Source organism: Crinia signifera, unplaced genomic scaffold, assembly GCF_055691185.1.
Source record: "Crinia signifera unplaced genomic scaffold, ASM5569118v1 HAP2_SCAFFOLD_104, whole genome shotgun sequence".
Lineage (NCBI taxonomy): Eukaryota > Metazoa > Chordata > Amphibia > Anura > Myobatrachidae > Crinia > Crinia signifera.
This window is the reverse complement of record NW_028141998.1, coordinates 434,156-454,231: the sequence shown is the minus strand read 5'-3', so window position 1 is coordinate 454,231 and position 20,076 is coordinate 434,156. Positions and strand designations below refer to the sequence as shown.

Genomic DNA, 20,076 nt, shown 5'->3' with positions numbered 1-20,076 from the left:
TGGAGGTGGGGTGGTGGGGGGGAGAGGAGGGGGGGGGATCATGTCCATATGTGGGTATTGTGATTATTTACATGGGTGATCATGTGCAGGATTGAGGTGATAATGTTTATACAGTATGAGGGTACTGTTAGTATGTGCAGGGTGGGGTTTGAGGTTATAATGTGCAGGTTTGGTGATCATGTACAGGTAGTGATGTGCAGGATTGTGGATGAGGTGATAATGTTGGTACTTGTGTGTATTGTATTGTGTGTAATACTGTGTATTATCACAGCTCCCATTGCATGCCATCACATACCATATGTAGTGGTATGCGATGTGTTGTGATTTTCATGTTATTTTAATGGGGGGGGGAAGCTTATAGAATAAAAATCACATGCGATTGCATCCAATTGTATGCGATGCGATCGCAAGTGATGCAATTTTTTTTATTGTATATCCTTAAAAGGCCTTAAAATGGGTGCATATAATGTTACATGCACCCCCATTGTTAACGCCTCCCCCACTATCAAAGCCAACCCGAAGCGTGGTGAGCGCAGCAAGCCCCACGAGGGGCGGCGGGTATGTGTCCTCCGACCTTTTCATACCCCCTCTATCCACGTCGGCGTGGAGTTGAGAATAGATAGTGTGGCGAGCGCACTACGAGCCCGAAGAGTGGCGAGCCCCGCGAGGGGACGCGGAATACATGTAAAGTAATCCGTGTCCACTCGCCACGCTTCGGCCTCATAGTCCGTGTGCGCTAGCCACGCTTCGGGCTCGGTGGCTCGTTACACTATCTATTCTCAACTCCACACCGACGTGGATAGTGAGGGTATGAAAAGGTCAGAGGACGCATACCGCCGCCCCTCGCGGGGCTCGGTAACATCTGTCACCCAACATATTATACTGTATAGCAACGCCTAGGTACAATAGGCGTTGCTATGCAATATTATATGTTGGTGACATATGTTGCTATGCGCTATTGCACATAGCAACCACCGTGACTATGTAAAATGTGAATGTATAACGGTGGTTGCTATGTGAAATTGGGCATAGGCGTTGCTATGCAATATTATATGTTGGTGACATATGTTGCTATTGCACATAGCAGCCACCGTGACTATGTAAAATGTGAATGTATAACAGTGATTGCTATGTGAAATTGCGCATAGCAACATATGTCACTGCATAGCAACGCCTACCTATGTGTTGCTATGCACTACCTAGGCGTTGCTATGCAAAATTTCATTTTACTCACACCACACCATATTTAATTGTAATGACCCATGTAAAGCACAGTACAGTAGGCCATACAATCCATACAATTTGTTCCCTATACAATCATCGCATCGCATAGATTGTACGGCTACAGTACTCTATGGCATACGATTTAAATTAGATTTAAATGAACGAATCACACAGATTGTATGCCATTTACCATTGCAAATAAGGTACACGATCCGATGCGATGGGCGCCGTGCTAGGAAATAAGTACCAAAAAATAGATTTTTCCAAAAACGATACAGGTCTAGCCAAATGGAAAGACCAGTTTCCAGAACTCTCGTTAATGGAAATAATCAAGTCACGTGTTAAGTTAAATGAGCAATTGGTATCAGCGTACTATACAGAAATGCAATACTATGCAATGAATAAAAAGTAAAGCAGCGCTGATATTACAATGTAACAAAATTTATTATACACAATAAAAACAATAATATAAAAGAAACATTAAAATGAACCAAATGGTATAAAAGAAATTTGAATGGACCCAATATTATAGTCACCAGTTTTGGATGGTAATGAGACCTGCTCTGATCCAAGGGGGTGTGGGATAGTCTTTATAGGCCACTTGATGGTATCCTGAAGTTGTGTTTATGGACTACAACCGATGGCAAGGATGGAATTAGCCTGATCGGGAGTCCCACTGCTGTGAGTGGTCAGGTGTCCAACAAGGATTTTTGGCTTGAGACTTCCAGGGTGATGGGCATCCGATCAGATGATTGGGCAGGTAGGACAGTCCTTGATGAAAAGGTGAGAGTCCTTGAAGCAATATGGGTCCAAACAATAGTGTCACCAACGCGTTTCCCAGTGCTGTGACTGCTTTGTCAAGGTGTCTATTATGGTCTATGGGTGCCATTTTTATACCGGACTTCCCATGGGTTCATTTGCATAAAACATTGGTTCAATATCACAAAAAACGTAAAAAACATAAGATAGATCTACTCGCAGACAATAATATCACTAGTAATTATATATCATACATTTATTAAACATTTCGATTTGGGTAAAGATGAGAAAAGAAGGTTTTTATAAAACAAATCATATAGATCACTTCCGGGTCAGTGCCCTATCCTCAGTGAACCAATCACTTCCGGTTCATAGCTTCTATTCGGTATTGATATTAACCTTTTTGTGAGGCGACATCTCTTAATTCCCCTCTAATGGGATATATGAAGAGGTAGCCGATCCTCTAAATGGTGACCTTATCGATCATATGTGCAGTATGTACAGTTGTGTTCAAAATTATTCAACCCCCAATGCTGTAAAGGGGTTTAGGGACTATAGTGTACATTTGGAATTGTATTCAGAATGAAATCCTACAAGGACGTCTTAAAGAACCAAATGCAACTAAAATGACATCAATTGTTTATATAACACAGTAGTAAATGTGTATTTTGTGGTTTCTTCATTGCCACAATTATTCAACCCCTTAAAGACTACCACTCTGAAGAAGAGAGGTTAATTCTGGTGTTTTCAATCAGGTATTGAAAACACCTGTGGATGTCACCGAGCACCAATCAAGCATAATAAGCACCAATTAGGCAGCTTTAAAATGACTGTGATACTCAGCTCCTTCTAGACATTTACTGGTGTGGTTACAAACATGGTGAAGTCAAGAGAATGGTCCAGGAAGACAAGAGAAGAGGTGATTTGTCTTCACAGGAAGGGCAATGGCTATAAGAAGATTGCAAAGAAGTTAAACATACCAAGAGACACCATAGGAAGCATCATTCGCAAATTCAAGGCAAAGGGCACTATTGAAATGCTACCTGGTCGTGGAAGAAGATCCTGACTTCGACTGCTGTGCGCTACCTGAAGCGTAGAGTGGATAAAAGTCCCCGTGTGACTGCTGAGGAACTGAAAAAAGATTTGTCAGATGTGGGTATAGAAGTTTCAGCTCAGACAATAAGGCGCACACTACGTAATGAAGGTCTCCATGCCAGAACCCCCAGGCGCACCCCCTTGCTGTCTCCCAAGAATAAGAAGAGTCGACTGCAGTATGCCAAAAGTCATGTGGGCAAACCACAAAAGTTGTGGGATAGTGTTCTGTGGACTGATGAAACAAAATTAGAACTGTTTGGGCCCATGGATCAACGCTATGTTTGGAGGAGGAAGAACAAGGCATATGACGAAAAGAACACCTTGCCTACTGTGAAGCATGGCGGAGGGTCAATTATGCTTTGGGGCTGTTTTGCTTCTGCAGGTACAGGGAAGCTTCAGCGTGTACAAGGTACCATGAATTCTCTTCAGTACCAGGAGATATTGGATGAAAATGTGATGCAGTCCGTCACACACCTGAGGCTTGGGAGACGTTGGACCTTTCAACAGGACAATGATCCCAAGCATACCTCCAAGTCCACTAGAGCATGGTTGCAGAGGAAAGGCTGGAACATTTTGGAGTGGCCATCGCAGTCACCAGACTTAAATCCGATTGAGAACCTCTGGTGAGACTTAAAGAAAGCAGTTGCAGTGCGCAAGCCTAAGAATTTGACTGAACTGGAGGCTTTTGCCCATGAAGAATGGGTGAAGATACCCGTAGATCGCTGCAAGACACTTGTGTCAAGCTATGCTTCACGTTTAAAAGCTGTTATAACTGTAAAAGGATGTTGTACTAAGTACTAAGATTGAATGTCACTTGGGGGTTGAATAAAAACTAATAATGATGTGAGCACAGAAAAGACATTTGTGGTTATTTCATTATAAACTTAAGTTTATATTTCTCTGACCTACAAGTGCCTCTTTCATGTAAATGTAAGCAAGATGACTGAATGATCAAAATCAATGTCAAACTGGCCAAAACATTCAATTTCAGTGGGGGTTGAATAATTTTGAAGACAACTGTAATTATGATTAATATAGTGTGTTTACGTTGGGCCGGAAATGACGTTACACCTGGCCTTTGTTATTGAGTGCGTCATATCCGGCCTTCAGACGATAGCCTTGTTGTTCTTAGTCGTTATGGATACCTCCACTTCCGACTGGCTCGGACGTTACGTTATGCCCGGTAGTTGTCGGAGCGCACGTCACGTCCGGCCTATGGCACTGAGAGTGTACGTTGTCATGGATACATACAGATTCAGCCAGTACTTTGACAGTTTCCGGAAGTGTTTAGGTACTAGCTGAATCTGTATGTATCCATGACAACGTACACTCTGTGTCATAGGCCGGACGTGTCCTACCTGCCCAATCATCTCATCGGATGCCCATCACCTTGGAAGTCTCAAGCCAAAAATCCTTGTTGGATACCTGACCACTCACAGCAGTGGGACTCCCGATCAGGCTAATGCTGGGTACACACCAGGAGGACTAGGGCCCGATCCCCTCAATCTAGATCCAATTCTGACCAATTGGATGTAGATTGTGTGCTGATTGGGCCCTTTTCTGTCCTGGTGTGGACCGATACCGATCCGATGCGCGGTCCCGCGGGCCGGTCGTTATTGAGATCCTACCTGCTGCAGGTAGGATCTCAATGACAAAAAAAAGGAATAGGTACAGCGCTGTACTGAATATATGAAATATTTAATAAAATTGTTCACAGTAAAATACAATTAATAATACATACAAGACACACACACATTAAACATGCAATCTCCTTATCAAGGTTAGAACTGGTTAGTGATTATTAGGTTTGCAATTGCAAAAATTATATGCTCCAACTTTGAGCCAGTTAGTAGGTTTTAGGATAAGTGAGAGTTCAAGTCCCCACAAATGTGCACATTAGAAGTGGTTATACTTATTTGTAATCCAGGGGTATTGTGACTTGTGACTTCAGCGATGAAATTCTCCGACCGCCCACACTGCGGACATATCCGAGATGGTTTTCAATCTGCTGGGTACAATAGCAGCCTGGTATTGTACCCAGCAGATTGAAAACCATCTCGGATATGACCGCAGTGTGGGCGGTCGGAGAATTTCATCGCTGAAGTCACAAGCCACAATACCCCTGGATTACAAATAAGTATAACCACTTCTAATGTGCACATTTGTGGGGACTTGAACTCTCACTTATCCTAAAACCTACTAACTGGCTCAAAGTTGGAGCATATAATTTTTGCAATTGCAAACCTAATAATCACTAACCAGTTCTAACCTTGATAAGGAGATTGCATGTTTAATGTGTGTGTGTGTCTTGTATGTATTATTAATTGTATTATTGTATTTTACTGTGAACAATTTTATTAAATATTTCATATATTCAGTACAGCGCTGTACCTATTCCTTTTTTTTTTTTTGGTTCTCTACTACTACTAGGGGTTTATGGTAATCCCCCTATTGGCACAGCAGCAGCACTGAATAACAATCAGCGCTCAGTATCATTCTGTGGAGGATCTCAATGACGACCATACAGCCGGGTGTGGGTCGCCATCGGATCGGACCCACTCACGGTGCACATCGTGAGCGGGTCGTGCCCCCCCGCGTCACCGTGAGTGGGTCGGACGAGACACTGACGACCTGCTCACGATGTGCATCGTGAGCAGGTCGTCCTGGTGTGTACCCTACATAAGTCCATCCTTGCCATCGGTTGTAGTCCATAAACACAACTTCAGGATACCATCAAGTGGCCTATAAAGACTATCCCACACCCCCTTGGATCAGAGCAGGTCTCATTACCATCCAAAACTGGTGACTATAATATCGGGTCCATTCAAATTTCTTTTATACCATTTGGTTCATTTTAATGTTTCTTTTATATTATTGTTTTTATTGTGTATAATAAATGTTGTTACATTGTAATATCAGCGCTGCTTTACTTTTTATTTAGCTTTTTCTCTGTCTGGGAGCTGACTACTCCCTCAAGCAGCTGCTGTCTTGATAAAAACTACTCCTGGCAAGCGCTCCACACCAACCTTGGTTGGTTTCTTTCTCTTTATACTATGCAATGATACTGCTTAGACTGCACAGGTCTTCAACCTGTGGCCCTCCAGATGTTGTGAAACTACATTTCCCAGCATGCCCTGACAGTTTTGGCATGCTCTTATAGGAAAAAATGTGGCAATGCATGTCGGAACATTTTTTCCTATAAGAGCTTGCCAAAACTGTCAGGGCATGCTGGGAAATGTAGTTCCACAACATCTGGAGGGCCACAGGTTGAAGACCCATGGCATAGAGCATATTATACACCCAAATTATGAAATATTATGGGAGTGTCTGACAACTCCAAGTGCTTTAAATGTTTAATATTAGACACAGATATTATACCTTGTATATGGTCCTGTAACATAGTACAGACATTCTGGCAAGAGGTTCAAGGATACATACAAAATGTAGTACACATTTTTTTTAATAATTTCTTTACCATGGGTATTATGGAATTACTATTATCCTAACAAAGACTACAAGCTGCAGACATGTGATTGTCTATTACTGGCCAGGGTGGCAGCAGCAGCAATAAAACCTATACTATCTAGATAGATCCAACCAGAATATATAATCTTGATGGCTAACCTTGACACTCCAGCTGTTGTTGAACTACACATCCCAGCATGCTCTGCATCAGATTTAGCATGGCCAAATAGCAAAACTGAAGCAGAGCATGCTGGGATGTGTAGTTCAACAACAGCTGGATTGTCAAGGTTAGCCATTAAGGATATATACTGTACCATAATCATTAATGTTGCCTAGATTACAGTATATGTATCAAATGGACTGGATTGAGTGCTCTTTAAATATGGAAACTAAGGCTAAGAAATTCTTTAATATTTGGATACCATACATAAAATCTTCCCCAAAACATAATAGAGAGCATATACGAAAAAAAATCTCCAAAGGACTACATGGTACAACATGGAAATAATAAAAAAAGGGCTGTCCACCTTTTTAAAAGAATTTAAAGATAAGCAAACAGGAATCTGAATTTTTTTTTTTTTTACAAAATAGGTTATATAGATAGAGATATATAGATAGAGATATATAGATAGATAGATAAGAGATATAGATAGATAGATATATGATATAGGATCGCACTCCATACAACAAATGTACAACCGCTGGGGTGACGTCCAGAACTCTCCTCACAAGAAAAAAGTCCATGTATATAAAGACCAAAAAGAATCACTCTCCAGACTATTTGATGCAAAATAAAAAAGCTGTGTATTTGTATTCACATAGACATCAATGTAAAAAAGAAGGGTACTCAACGTTAGCGTTTCAGTCCTTATAGGACCTTCCTCAGGAGTTAGACAACAAGGGCATCCATTTGGGGTGAAGCATAGCGTGGACCACACAGCAGGTTCCTACAGCCTAGATAGATAGATATAGACGATTGAGGTAGGGAGGCGGCACTCACCAGACTTTTTTCATTATAAAACACAGCCTTTATTGTTTGGAACAATAAAGGCTGTGTTTTATAATGAAAAAAGTCTGGTGAGTGTCGCCTCCCTACCTCAATCATCTACATAGGTGCTTTGCATCACAGGATGGCTACCCCAGCAATTACTGGACTATAACAAAGTGAGTGCCGGGCCTCTTTGTGTGTGTGTGTGTATATAGTGTGTGTATATATATATATATATATATATATATATATATATATATATATATATATATATATATATATATATATATATATATATATATATATATATAGATAGAGAGATAGAGAGATAGGTATATAAATATAGAGATATATAGAGATATATTTTTTTCATATTCCTTCCAATAGAAAAGGCACTCCAGTCGTTTTTTTTCCAAAACAAACGATTTTATCAAAAGTGGATATCACCAAATGTATACATTTTCGGGATCAGCGCCCCTTCCTCAGGGTACAATCCACAATAAAAAGAGCAGCAAATTTTTTATTGTGGATTGTGCCCTGAGGAAGAAGCTCTGACCACAAAAATGTATGCATGTGGTGATAACCAAGTTTGATAAAATCGTTTGTTTTTGAAAAAACGACTGGAGTGCCTTTTCTATTGGAAGGATTGTATGGACTATCTAAAGTGCACCCAGCCTAGCTGTGACCACTGAGTGCCAGCATACAGAGAATATATATGCAGTATATATTTATATACATACACAGACACACACACACACACACACACATACCACAAATAATATGAATAAAATATTTTCTATGTATTGATACGTGTATTCTATGAAAGATATATAAAATTATAATAATTATTTTCTATTAAAAAAAATTGTCACACTCAGAAAATAAAAATTTGATTCCTTGAATGCATAATGCAGGGTTACCAATTTACTTATGAAACCCATGCTGCATTCAGGCCCTCGGAGTGTCTCCTCATGTGATTAATAAGGGTTTTAGTTTTAGTAAAACACTTGCTGCATTCAGAACATTTATATGGTCTCTCTCCTGTGTGACTCCTCTGATGTAGAACAAGTTCTCGCTTTGCAGCATAACACTTGCTGCATTCAGAACATTTATATGGTCTCTCTCCTGTGTGACTCCTCTGATGTAGAACAAGTTCTCGCTTTGCAGCATAACACTTGCTGCATTCAGAACATATAAATGGTTTATCTCCTGTGTGTTGTCTCCTCTGATGTAGAACAAGTTCTTGCTTTGCAGCATAACACTTGCTGCATTCAGAACATATAAATGGTTTATCTCCTGTGTGACTCCTGTGATGTATAACCAGGTTTTGTTTTGAGGTAAAACATTTGCTGCATTCAGAACATTTATATGGTTTCTCTCCTGTGTGACTCCTCTGATGTTTAACAAGTTCTTCCTTTGTAGCATAACACTTGCTGCATTCAGAGCATGTAAATGGTTTCTCTCCTGTGTGTTGTCTCCTCTGATGTAGAACAAGTTCTTGCTTTGAAGCAAAACACTTGCTGCATTCAGAACATGTAAATGGTCTCTCTCCTGTGTGACTCCTCTGATGGCTAACAAGTTCTTGCTTTGTAGCATAACACTTGCTGCATTCAGAACATGTAAATGGTTTATCTCCTGTGTGACTCCTCTGATGTCTAACAAGTTCTTGCTTTGTAGCATAACACTTGCTGCATTCAGAACATATAAATGGTTTCTCTCCTGTGTGTTGTCTCCTCAGATGTATAACAAGTTCTTGCTTTGAAGCAAAACACTTGCTGCATTCAGAACATGTAAATGGTCTCTCTCCTGTGTGACTCCTCTGATGCTTAACAAGTTCTTGCTTTGTAGCATAACACTTGCTGCATTCAGAACATGTAAATGGTTTCTCTCCTGTGTGTCTGCTCCGATGTCTAACAAGTTGATACTTTGTAGCATAACACTTGCTGCATTCAGAACATATAAATGGTTTCTCTCCTGTGTGACTCCTCTGATGCTTAACAAGTTCTTGCTTTGTAGCATAACACTTGCTGCATTCAGAACATGTAAATGGTTTCTCTCCTGTGTGACTCCTCTGATGTCTAACAAGTTCATACTTTGCAGCATAACACTTGCTACATTCAGAACATGTAAATGGTCTCTCTCCTGTGTGACTCCTCTGATGGATGAGAAGATGTGATTTATATGTAAAGCGTTTGTCACACTCAGAGCACAGATGTGGTTTCTCTCCTGTCAGACTCATCATGTTTTAGTTGAGAAACTAAAGCGTTGTTTAATGGGTGTTCTGCCCAGAAAATAGGAATAACTTTGGTAAATGCCCCAGAGGTAGAAGAAATTACTTCATTAGTTGCCTTGCCCCTTTCCACATTGTCTTCTAATATTCTTAGTGCAAATCCTGCTCAATTGTCCTGAAAAAAAGTAATGTAAAAGAATAAAATGTTATCAGGTAACTTAATGGTAGAAATAGAATATAAAATACTGTATATAGTAAAGGAACATGAAGCATATCTCTATACAATAACAAAGAGCACTTAGCAATTTGACACCATATAAGAACAATGATCAGTGACTAAAGGGGTGTACACACAGAGAACTTTCAATAGGAGATTTTGACTAGATAGTCAAAATCTCCTAGAAGGTTAGCCAAAATCTCCCTATTTTTCTCCTGCTTAGTCAAAATTGTCTAGCAACATGTAACATGTGCAGAGAGCTACATTGCAGTGTAAAAATAATGCAGCCAGTATTTACCTGGGTTGGGATCGTTTTGTCTACAAGCATTGGGTCGACAGGGTCATTAGGTCGACATGAGTTTAGGTCGACAGGTTAAAAGGCCGACACAAGCAAAATGGTGGTTTTCTGTGTTTTTTTTTTTTTTTTAACTAAAATGTCGACATGGACACACGGCACACTATTTTATTCTCCCTCCACGCCCTAGTGGATGGTAGGGCATGAAATACTGCTCTTTTAGCTTCAGAACAGGCAGGCATAGACCAAGACACTCACTCGTCTCGATATTAGCAGGTCCAAGCCTCTAGCCTGCTTTCGTCCAGCCACATAACAATACTCGCTCTGCTCCCAGGCATCTTATCCTTTTTAAATCCACTTCAGAACTCCCAGTTCAGGAGAGTAAACTAAAACCGGGTGTGTAGTGTGGGAATGGTCTAGCACCAAATCCCTACAGCCACCTCAAAACCTTGGACCGTAGCATCCATTTCATACCTGCCTGGGATTTATACCACTGACATCAGCAGCCACAGTGGCACATACCTGCCATCTAGCAGTTTTCCAGCTGGCTTCCTACAACAGATAAATGTGTAAACACAAATATATCATTACTGGAACGTTACGTGGCCCCTGGGGCGTGGCCTGACTGACGCAATTGTTCGTGGAAGCGGAGGAGAGAGCTGCGATCCCGAGAGCTGTGCCGCGTGGTGAATCCGTTCCTGCACATATCCAGTGTGTAGCCGGGGAACCGTGAGTGCACTGAGAGGGTCTCTCTCTCCAACCGCAGTTGTAGCTGATTGCCAGTGTGGATTACATTTTATGCCAGGTGGTTCTTAAGCCCAACGCTGACGAATGCTGTGGTGCGCTTAACGTACTTTGAAGCCTTTTAAATATTTTATTTAAATAAACCAAACGATATTGCACTATTGGGCGCCCTTCTCCTCTATTTTGTTTGTATATATATATATATATATATATATATATATATATATATATATATATATATATATATATATATATATATAGATATATATATATAGATATATATATATAGATATAGATATATATATATAGATATATATATATATATATATATATATCTATATATATATATATATATCTATATCGGAGTCCAATCCTCCACCCACCTCTGTAAACATGCAAGCTGATTGCTCAAAGGCGGGCATATACCAGAGAATAATATAGCATCTTTTTCAAGTGATCATACAACCGAGGGTCACATGTAGGACCATGTGACGCTAAGGGGAGGAGAGCAGGTATCCGCCGTCTCTCCCGATGCTGGAAGAAAGGGACAAGTGCCTGACGTCACTCATCTCCCGGTCATGTGATCCATCACATGTTTCGGGTAGGATGAGTATCTGGGTGGTGTCTTGGATGGTTCTGACGTCCGCGGACATGTGGTACATCACATGAACCCAGAAGTGAGTGGTCTATCACAGGTTCCGGATAACCTGTATACCTAGGTGACGTCTTAAGATGTTCACAGGTCATGTGATACGTCACATGATCCCGGAAGGCGGTTCTCATAAAATCGAATTATTTAAGCATCTGGTTGCTAAGCAACTAAAGATCATTCTCAGGGCAGTATTCAATGAGGCTAATTCGCCATGTGTGCTATTTTCGTGCTGTAAGGCGATTTTTTTGACTAAAAAAGTGAATCACCCTATTCAATGACCAGATGGCGAATACATTTCAAGGTTATTATCGCCATGCTTCACCGTGTAGCAATTGCTATCTTTTTATGGTGAAGTGGAATGTGAACTTTTAAATTAAAGTTGTTGTGGTTTTATATTTGGTAATAAAAAAAATCAGGAATTTTATTATGTGAAGGGGCATGCTATTTTTATATATATTTAATTTAAAAAAAATTATTATTTTTTTTTTTACACAGAGCAGCCAGCAGGGGGCCGGGAGCCGCTCATTAGATATTCATATATTCACTGCACCCGATCATTACATATGCAGGATCGGGTGCAGTGAATACCCGGTCCCCTGCTGATTCTTCCGGGGGGCAGCCTGTGCTGCCTGGCTCCCGAGGAACCCACCTCCCCCCCACATACGTTCTGGGGCAGGCAGGGAGACTTCCATCTCCATGCCTGCCACCGTCCTCAGGCTCCCTGCGGCGTCCGCCGCAGGAGTTCAAATTCGAGGACAGGGGCAGCGAGCGTCTGCCTCATTGAATACTGGGTACAGCGAGGCTCCGGAACACGGCGGGCAGTGGCGACTGTGCAGCAAATCCTAAACAGGATTCGCTGCACACCGTGATTTTTAACATTGAATACTGCCCTCAGATGTGTGCTCAGACTGCAACGGCACAGAAGATACAAAATAGACAGATATTTTAATTGTAATAAAGTCTAGAAAAATTTATTTATATATGTATAATATATATATATATATAATATATGTATAATATATGTATTATATATATATATATATATATATATATATATATATATATATATATATATACATATATATATATATACACACATATACACACACACACACACACACACACACACACACACACACCATAAGATGTAACTGTTTATATATTATATCTTACGGGTTATACAAATAGTCATAATATGTACTTTATAAAAATATTCACAAAAAGGTATGATAAAAATTAAGCAGTCCCCAGTTGATAGAGTAAATATAAAAGATAATCTCTCTGATGGGTTATCATATTACATACAAAAGTATTACTAATAAATAGACAGAGCAATTCGAATATATAAATATAGTAGTATAAATGCAAAGAAAAAATTGATAGAAACATAAAAAAGAAAAAAAAAATCTAAAAAAAGAAAAAAAATCAGGGCAGCAGATTGGGTAAATATTGTGGGACGAACGTGAGATATATGTCAACGACTATCCCCAAGCGATCGTCACAGTGTGCAGAAGGGGATGGCGGAGACAGGGACTCACATCAACGAGAAGCAGGAAAAAGAACAAAAAGGACAAAATGAGTTTAAATTACTGAATTTCATTTCATGGTCTCATTAAGGCCATCGGGATGGATGGAGTTGAACTTCAAAGTCCAGAACACTTCTCTTGCACAACAGATTTTATCGATCTCCCCCTCTAGGTGTATGCGGGATCTGTTCTAGGCCTACGATTGCGAGACAGGTAGGATTACTCTGGTGCTGGGTCTTATAGTGTCGAGACACTATGTTTCATGAAGCCCTTGATGATGTTCCTACGGTGTTCCATAAATCTAGTGTGTAACGGCCTAGTTGTACTTCCTATATATGGGAAGATTACATCCGCATTTAAGTAAGTACACCATACAATCTGAATCATTTCATGAAAGATCGAAATGAATATGGATTTTCCCGTGGGAATACAAGAACAGATGTCAGGTCAGACGTCTCGGAATATAGGTGCACATCGTGCATCTTGTTTTCACACATCTATAAAAACAATTTGGCTTTATGGAAATCAATGTTCTGTTTGTATTATCGGTTTCTTTGTTGTTTATCATATCTTTTTTGAAGTGGCTAGTATTGTTTTTAAAGATTATTTTTTCTTGTAAATGATACGTGTTTTTTTTAGGAATAATATGACACAATATTTTAATATCACACAATCTATAATATTCTAATACGTGAAATAATATTCTTAATATCTATTATCTAGCTCTATCATCCTTGTGATCTTTATTGGTTTTAGGTCTATCTTTCTGTTGATTTTTTGGTCTTAGGAGTTCTGTCGTATCCATTTGAAGAACTTCAGAAAGGGATTTAGTCAGTAATTCCTCCGGATATTCTTTTTCTCTAAAGGATTCTAATAATTCCTCTGCTTGTTGGAAAATAGGATTTTGGGTACCTACAGCTAAATCCTTTTCTCGTAGTCCATATGGGATACTGGGTTCAATACTATGGGGATAGAGTTCCTCCGTAGGAGACACAGGCACATAAGATCTTTCACTGTGGGTGCACTGGCTCCTCCCCTCTATCACCTCCCACTTCCTCTCAGTTAATGAAAAACTGTGCTGTATGAGGAGGTATGTGAATAAGTCAGTGTGGTGAGATTTGCACCAGCACACCACAGTCAAACAAGAAACAGCAGGTGAATACTTAATATACAGATGTCACCTAGCAATTGAAAATTGTCAGAATTGACAACAAAACAACAGTATGTTAAGTTTCAGAGGTTAGACCTCACTGGTCCGACTGGACAGCAGAGTATCCACACAGAGGCGGGTTCCCAGTATCCCATATGGACTACGAGAAAAGGATTTACCGGTAGGTACCCAAAATCCTATTTTCTCTACCGTCCAATGGGATACTGGGTTCAATACTATGGGGAGGTCCCAAAGCTACCAGAACGGGCGGGTATATGCGGAGTCTGCTGTAGAACCGCTTGACCAAACTGGGAATCCTCCCTGGCCAGAGGGTCAAACTTGTAAAATTTTACAATGTGTGTTGACCTGACCAAGATGCAGCTCTGCAGAACTGTGAGGCCGAGACACCTCGGGCAGCTGCCCAGGAAGTCCCCACTGATCTGGTCGAATGAACCTTCAACGAAGGCGGTAGTGTAAGACCAGTCATTCTGTAAGCCTGTTGTATAGTGTATCCAACAGGCAATGGTCTGCTTGGATGTTGGATAGCCCTTCTTTTGTGCATCATACAGCACGAAGAGGCAATCTGACTTTCGGATCCAAGCAGTATGTTTTACGTACACCTTAAGTGTATGGACCACATCCAAAGAAGGAGGGGTGTCAGGATGAGCTGCCCTTGAAGCAGCAGATCCTCTCTGAGATGTAGACGCCATGGATCTTCCACTTGCATTACCTGAAGATCCCTGTACCAGACCCTTCGAGGCCAATCTGGCGCCACTAGGATGGCTTCTGCTCTTTGCAGCCAAATTCTCTTTTGCACTTGCGCCGAGAGGTAGTGGTGGGAACAGGTATACCAGCCAGTAACTCCAGGGCCAAGTCAGGGCATCCACTGCTTCCGGATCCCTGGTCTGTGAACAGTACTTGCCCACCTTGTGATTTAGCCGAGAGGCCATGAGGTCTATCCAAGAGGAGCCCCCACAGATCCGTAATGATCCTGAACACCTCGGGATGTAGTTCCCATTCCCCAGGGTGTAGGTCTTGAAGACTGAGTAAGTCCTCCTCCCAGTTGTCCACTCCCGGGATGAATACTGCTGACAACACCATCACATGTTGTTCTGCCCAGGAGATGATCTGGTCTCTCACATGCAAGTCAGGCTCCTTGTTCCTGCTATAATAAACCGCCCTCAACTCCAACTTGTTGATGTGTAACCTGGATTCCAAGAGAGACCATCTGCCTTGAAGACGGATTCCCTGAATCACCGCACTCCAGCCTCTTAGGCTGGCATCCTTGGTTAACAGGAGCCAATCCTGGATCTGGAAACACCGACCTGCCAGGAGATTGGTTGAGTTCAACCACCATTGGAGTGAGAGCTTGGCCTGAGCCAACAGCCGAATCCTTCTGTGCATCTGAAGGGGGGACCCCGACCACCTTGCCAGAATATCCAGTCCAATGTTCTGGAATGGAATCGGCCAAACTGGAGTGCTTCGAAGGAAGCCACCATCTTGCCCAAAAGTTTGAGGCAAAGATGAACAGTCAATTGAGGGGTCATTAGCACCTCCTCCACCAACAGCTGAAGAGCTGTTACCTTCTCCATCGGTAGAAAAACCTTCTGTTCTACTGTATCTAGGATCATACCCAGAAACAGCATTTTCTGTTTTGGGACCAGCAATGACTTTGGTAGATTCAAAATCCACCCATGATGAGTCAATGTCTTCATTGTCAGCTGGATTGCACTCCTCAAGGCCTCATCCGATCCTGCCTGGATTAGCAGGTCGTCCAGGTATGGTATTACATTTACCCCTTGGTGAGGAGAGACATAATTTCCGCCATTATCTTTGTGAAAATGCGTGGTGCCGTGGACAGACTGAACGGCCAAGCCTGAAATTGATAATGGTCGTCACCCAGCGCAAATCTTAGGAACATTTGGTGCGGGGTCCATATAGGTATGTGAAGGTAGGCATCCTTCATATCTATGGAGGCTAGGAACTCCCCTTGTTCCAGACTGGCAATTACATAGCGAAGCGACTCCATTCTGAACTTGAACACCTGAAGAAAATAGTTCAAGGATCTCATATTGAGAATGGGTCTTACCGACCCATCCGGTTTTGGTACAAGGAAGAGGTTTTAATAACAACTCTGACCTTGTTCCTGCCTCGGAACCGGAATAACTACCTTTGACTGAAGTAGTCTCTGTATGGCTCCCTGAAGGAGTGTACGATCCTGTTTCGATGCTAGAAAGGCTGATCAGAAGAAGCTTCTGGGGGAGGCCTGGCAAACTCCAGCCTGTAGCCCTGCAAAATAAGATTTCAGGCCCAGGGATCTAGGCACGAGTCTTCCCATACGTGGCTGAAGTGTGACAGTCGAGCTTGAGAATGTCTCGTGGTGGGCAGACCCCGTCATGCCGAGGACTTGGAGGCAGCTGCAGTGGCCCCACGGTCCTTTTGTCCTGAGGTATTAGTCTCTTTGAACTTACCTCTGGATCCTCTGTTGGCATTTGAGGCACCCCTGGCCTTGAAGTGGGTTCTGGTGCTGGATGGGAGTCGTGATGGACGAAATGCAGCTTGTGCTTATGGGAGAAATGTGGACTTACCAGCCGTGGCCTTGGAAATCCACTCATACAGCTCACTCCCAAACAGTCTATCTCCCGCAAAGGGAATGTCACGCTGCGTTTTTAAGTCCGCGTCTGCTACCCACTGACATAGCCACAGGGCTCTTCTGGCCGACACAGCCATGGCTGAAATGCGTGCATTTATAGCACCCAGCTCCTTTTGTGCTTTTCAAAGCACCTTTGCTGTGTCCTGAATGTGGTGCAGCTTTTCACCTAGCTGTGCGACAGACATGTCCCCCGACAAATCCTCTTGGATTTGTGTGGACCAGGTATAAATGGCCTTGGCCATCCAACAGCTGGCTAGAACAGGATGCTGTAAAGCCCCACTTGCTGTATACATGGACTTGAACTGTAGCTTTAAGTCTCCTGTCAGCTCCATCCCTAAGAGTGGATACTCCCGGGACTGGAAGCAATACCTTCCTTAAAAAGGTGCGAAACTGAGGAGTCCGCAACAGGTGGCTCCTCCCACATTTTCCTACCTGCAGGGTCAAAGGGATATGTATTAACAAACCGCTTCGTTAATTGGAACCTCTTTTCCCGGTTCTTTCATGCGGTTTTAAAAGCACCCTCTAGTTCCGATTGTTCCGGAAAATAGAGGTTGCCTTTTCTGTCATAAAGAAGGAATCATCATCCATGGCATTCCTCTAGAGCAGGGGTGGGCAACTATTTTGGCTGGGGGGACGTTTAACAAAACTAGTAAATATTCGAGGGCCGCACACAATATCTTTATATATATATATATATATATATATATATATATATATATATATATATATATATATATATATATATATACATATATACATATATACATATATACATACATATATACATATATATATATATATATATATATACACATACATATATATATATATATATATACACATACACACATACATACATACATATAGGCCATGTACTGCGGAGGACTCTGTAGGAATTGGTCTGTATTGGTTACAGATGTGGCTGCTAATTTGGTAGGATAAACAGTGGTGGCAGCACTGGGAGGATGGGGGCAGCATCTGCCTGGCATTCCTCTCTCTTCAGGACCAGCGGTCCAGTCCAGGGAGCTGGGAAAACACCCTATGGATGGAGCATCCATTCTAGCAATGTGCGGGGCAAGAAGCAGAGGCTGGGGAGTGTAACATAAATAAATGGACACTACCTGGAGGACCAGCACATATAAAGTCAGACCAGATGTGCACACCATCTGCCACTCCTCTTCCTGTGACAGGGGTGTGCTGGCCTGGCTTTCTGTTTTGGGCAACAGGGAGACTGTCTGTGTCTAGCACCGCATGTCAGTCATTGTCAGGGGCGGATCCAGAAAAAAATAACTGAGGGAGCACCATAGGGAAAAGCGCATGTGCTGGAAAAATGGGGATGGCCTTGAAATAGGAAATGGGGAGACATTAGATGACGTAAAAAATGATGAGGAGACAGGGGCATAATTAACGCTTTGTGGGCCCCATAGTGAAATTATGAAAGGTCCCCCCTCTCACCCATTACAATGCCTTTCAGGTTGGGGGGGGGGGGGAAGAGTGAGTGAGACAGAGGATGTTGGGGAAGAGAGAGACAAAAGGGAATACAAAGCGAGCGTGTCAGGGAAAGACAGTAATGAGAGAGGGTGACAGGGAGAAAAAATAATTAGAGTGAGAGAGGGTATCGGATGGACGGAGGGGTAAGCAGAGAGGAGAGGGTGCAGAGGAGAGGATTCAGGGAGAGGAGGTGCGGTAGAGTGGAGGAGGGAGAGCGGAGGAGAGGTGGAGGAGGAGAGGATAAAGATGAGTGGAGGAGAAGAGGAACAGAGAAAGGAAAGTGGAGGAGAGGGGGAGAGGAGGAAGGAGACTGGTGGAGGAGGAGCAGAGAATGAAGAGCAGAGACGAGGGGGAGACAAGGAAAGGATGCAGGAGCGAGAAGGTGAGGTGGAGTGAAAGAGGAGGAGCAAAGGAGAGGGGAACCAAAGGAGAGAAGGCAGTGAAGAGGAGGAAGGGGAAGCAGAGTAGAGGAGGGGTATCAGAGGAGAGGAGGAAGGGGAGCACAGGAGAGGGGGAGAGGAGAAGGGGGGCTGGAGGAGTGGGTGTGGGGGAAAGGTGAGGTGGAGTGGAGGAGGAGAGGAAGGTGAGCAGAGTAACAGAGGAGGGGGGAGCGGAGGTGACTGAGGAGGTGCATAGGAGAGGGGGTGCAGAATGAAGGAGGAGGAGCAGACAAGAGGAAGGAGAGTGGAGTAGGAGCAGAGGACAGGAGGAAGAGCAGAGAGGAGATGGAGAGGATGAAGGGGAGCAGAGGTGGAGCCCAGGAAGGAGAATCAAGGAGCAGAGGAGAGGGGGACCAGTGGAGAGAAGGGAGAGCAGGGGTGTTAAATAGCTGTTACAGCAAGATGTCCCTCCTAATCTGCTCTGTGTTTCCCCCCTCTGTACCTCCTCTTATGGGCGCTGCACTCTCCCTAGGATGGATCTCCTCTGCTCTGTCTGCGCCGTGAATCTCCCAGCAGCAGCGCAGGGTCTCCACTCTCCAGCTCCCACTTCCCAGCGCCGGGTCTGCTCCCCTGTCTCTGCGGGTGCCTGGTCTCTTCCTCCGGCTCACTGTGCTTGTTCTTCCTGCGCGCCGGGACTGCTTCTGACAGTGCCTGAACTGGCGGTATGCTTTGCATAATGATTACTTTTTTTTACTGCTGCCCGCCGCCGTTCGTACCGGCTGTGCATGCCGCGCACAGCATTTCTGGGAGCGTGGGAGGTGGTGGTGGGGGTGATGTGGCCGCACCAACCAATGGTGGGGAGGTGGCTGCCACGTCATCGTGTCCCCTCCCACGCTCCCAGTAATGCTGTGCGCGGCACCCACAGACGGGCAATAACGGCGGCAGCAGTAAAGTAATCATAATGTATGTTATGTTTGTCCTGACGCTGACAAGCGGCTATAGTCGGGCCGCTTGTCATAGTAATATGTCAGTGCGGCGGGCCAGACCTAAGCGTCTCGCGGGCCGCCTGTTGCCCACCTCTGCTCTAGAGGAAGGTCTAAAACCTCTCTTATAGCTCTTATTAAGGACTAGGGCCCCTGTGCCAGAGCCTGCCCCTGAACAGATCTCTGTTCTTCCTCCCCTTCTTCAATTAAATCCTCCTCTGTCT

At 43.0% G+C, this 20,076-nt stretch overlaps 2 protein-coding genes across 3 annotated transcripts in view; both read right to left on the bottom strand.

Moving 5' to 3' along the window:
* The window catches only part of LOC146051634 (uncharacterized), a 184,651-nt gene that overhangs the window by 65,450 nt on the left and 99,125 nt on the right, over positions 1-20,076 (bottom strand). The gene's annotated exons all lie outside the window — the stretch shown is intronic.
* Positions 8,041-20,076, bottom strand: part of LOC146051637 (uncharacterized) — a 30,700-nt gene continuing 18,664 nt past the window's right edge. For both annotated transcript variants that reach the window (XM_083167903.1, XM_083167904.1), the window contains one exon: positions 8,041-9,936. In XM_083167903.1, coding sequence (XP_083024029.1) covers positions 8,460-9,773 — 1,314 coding nt within the window. In that variant the 5' untranslated portion in view covers positions 9,774-9,936 and the 3' untranslated portion in view covers positions 8,041-8,459. The remainder of the gene's footprint in view (positions 9,937-20,076) is intronic.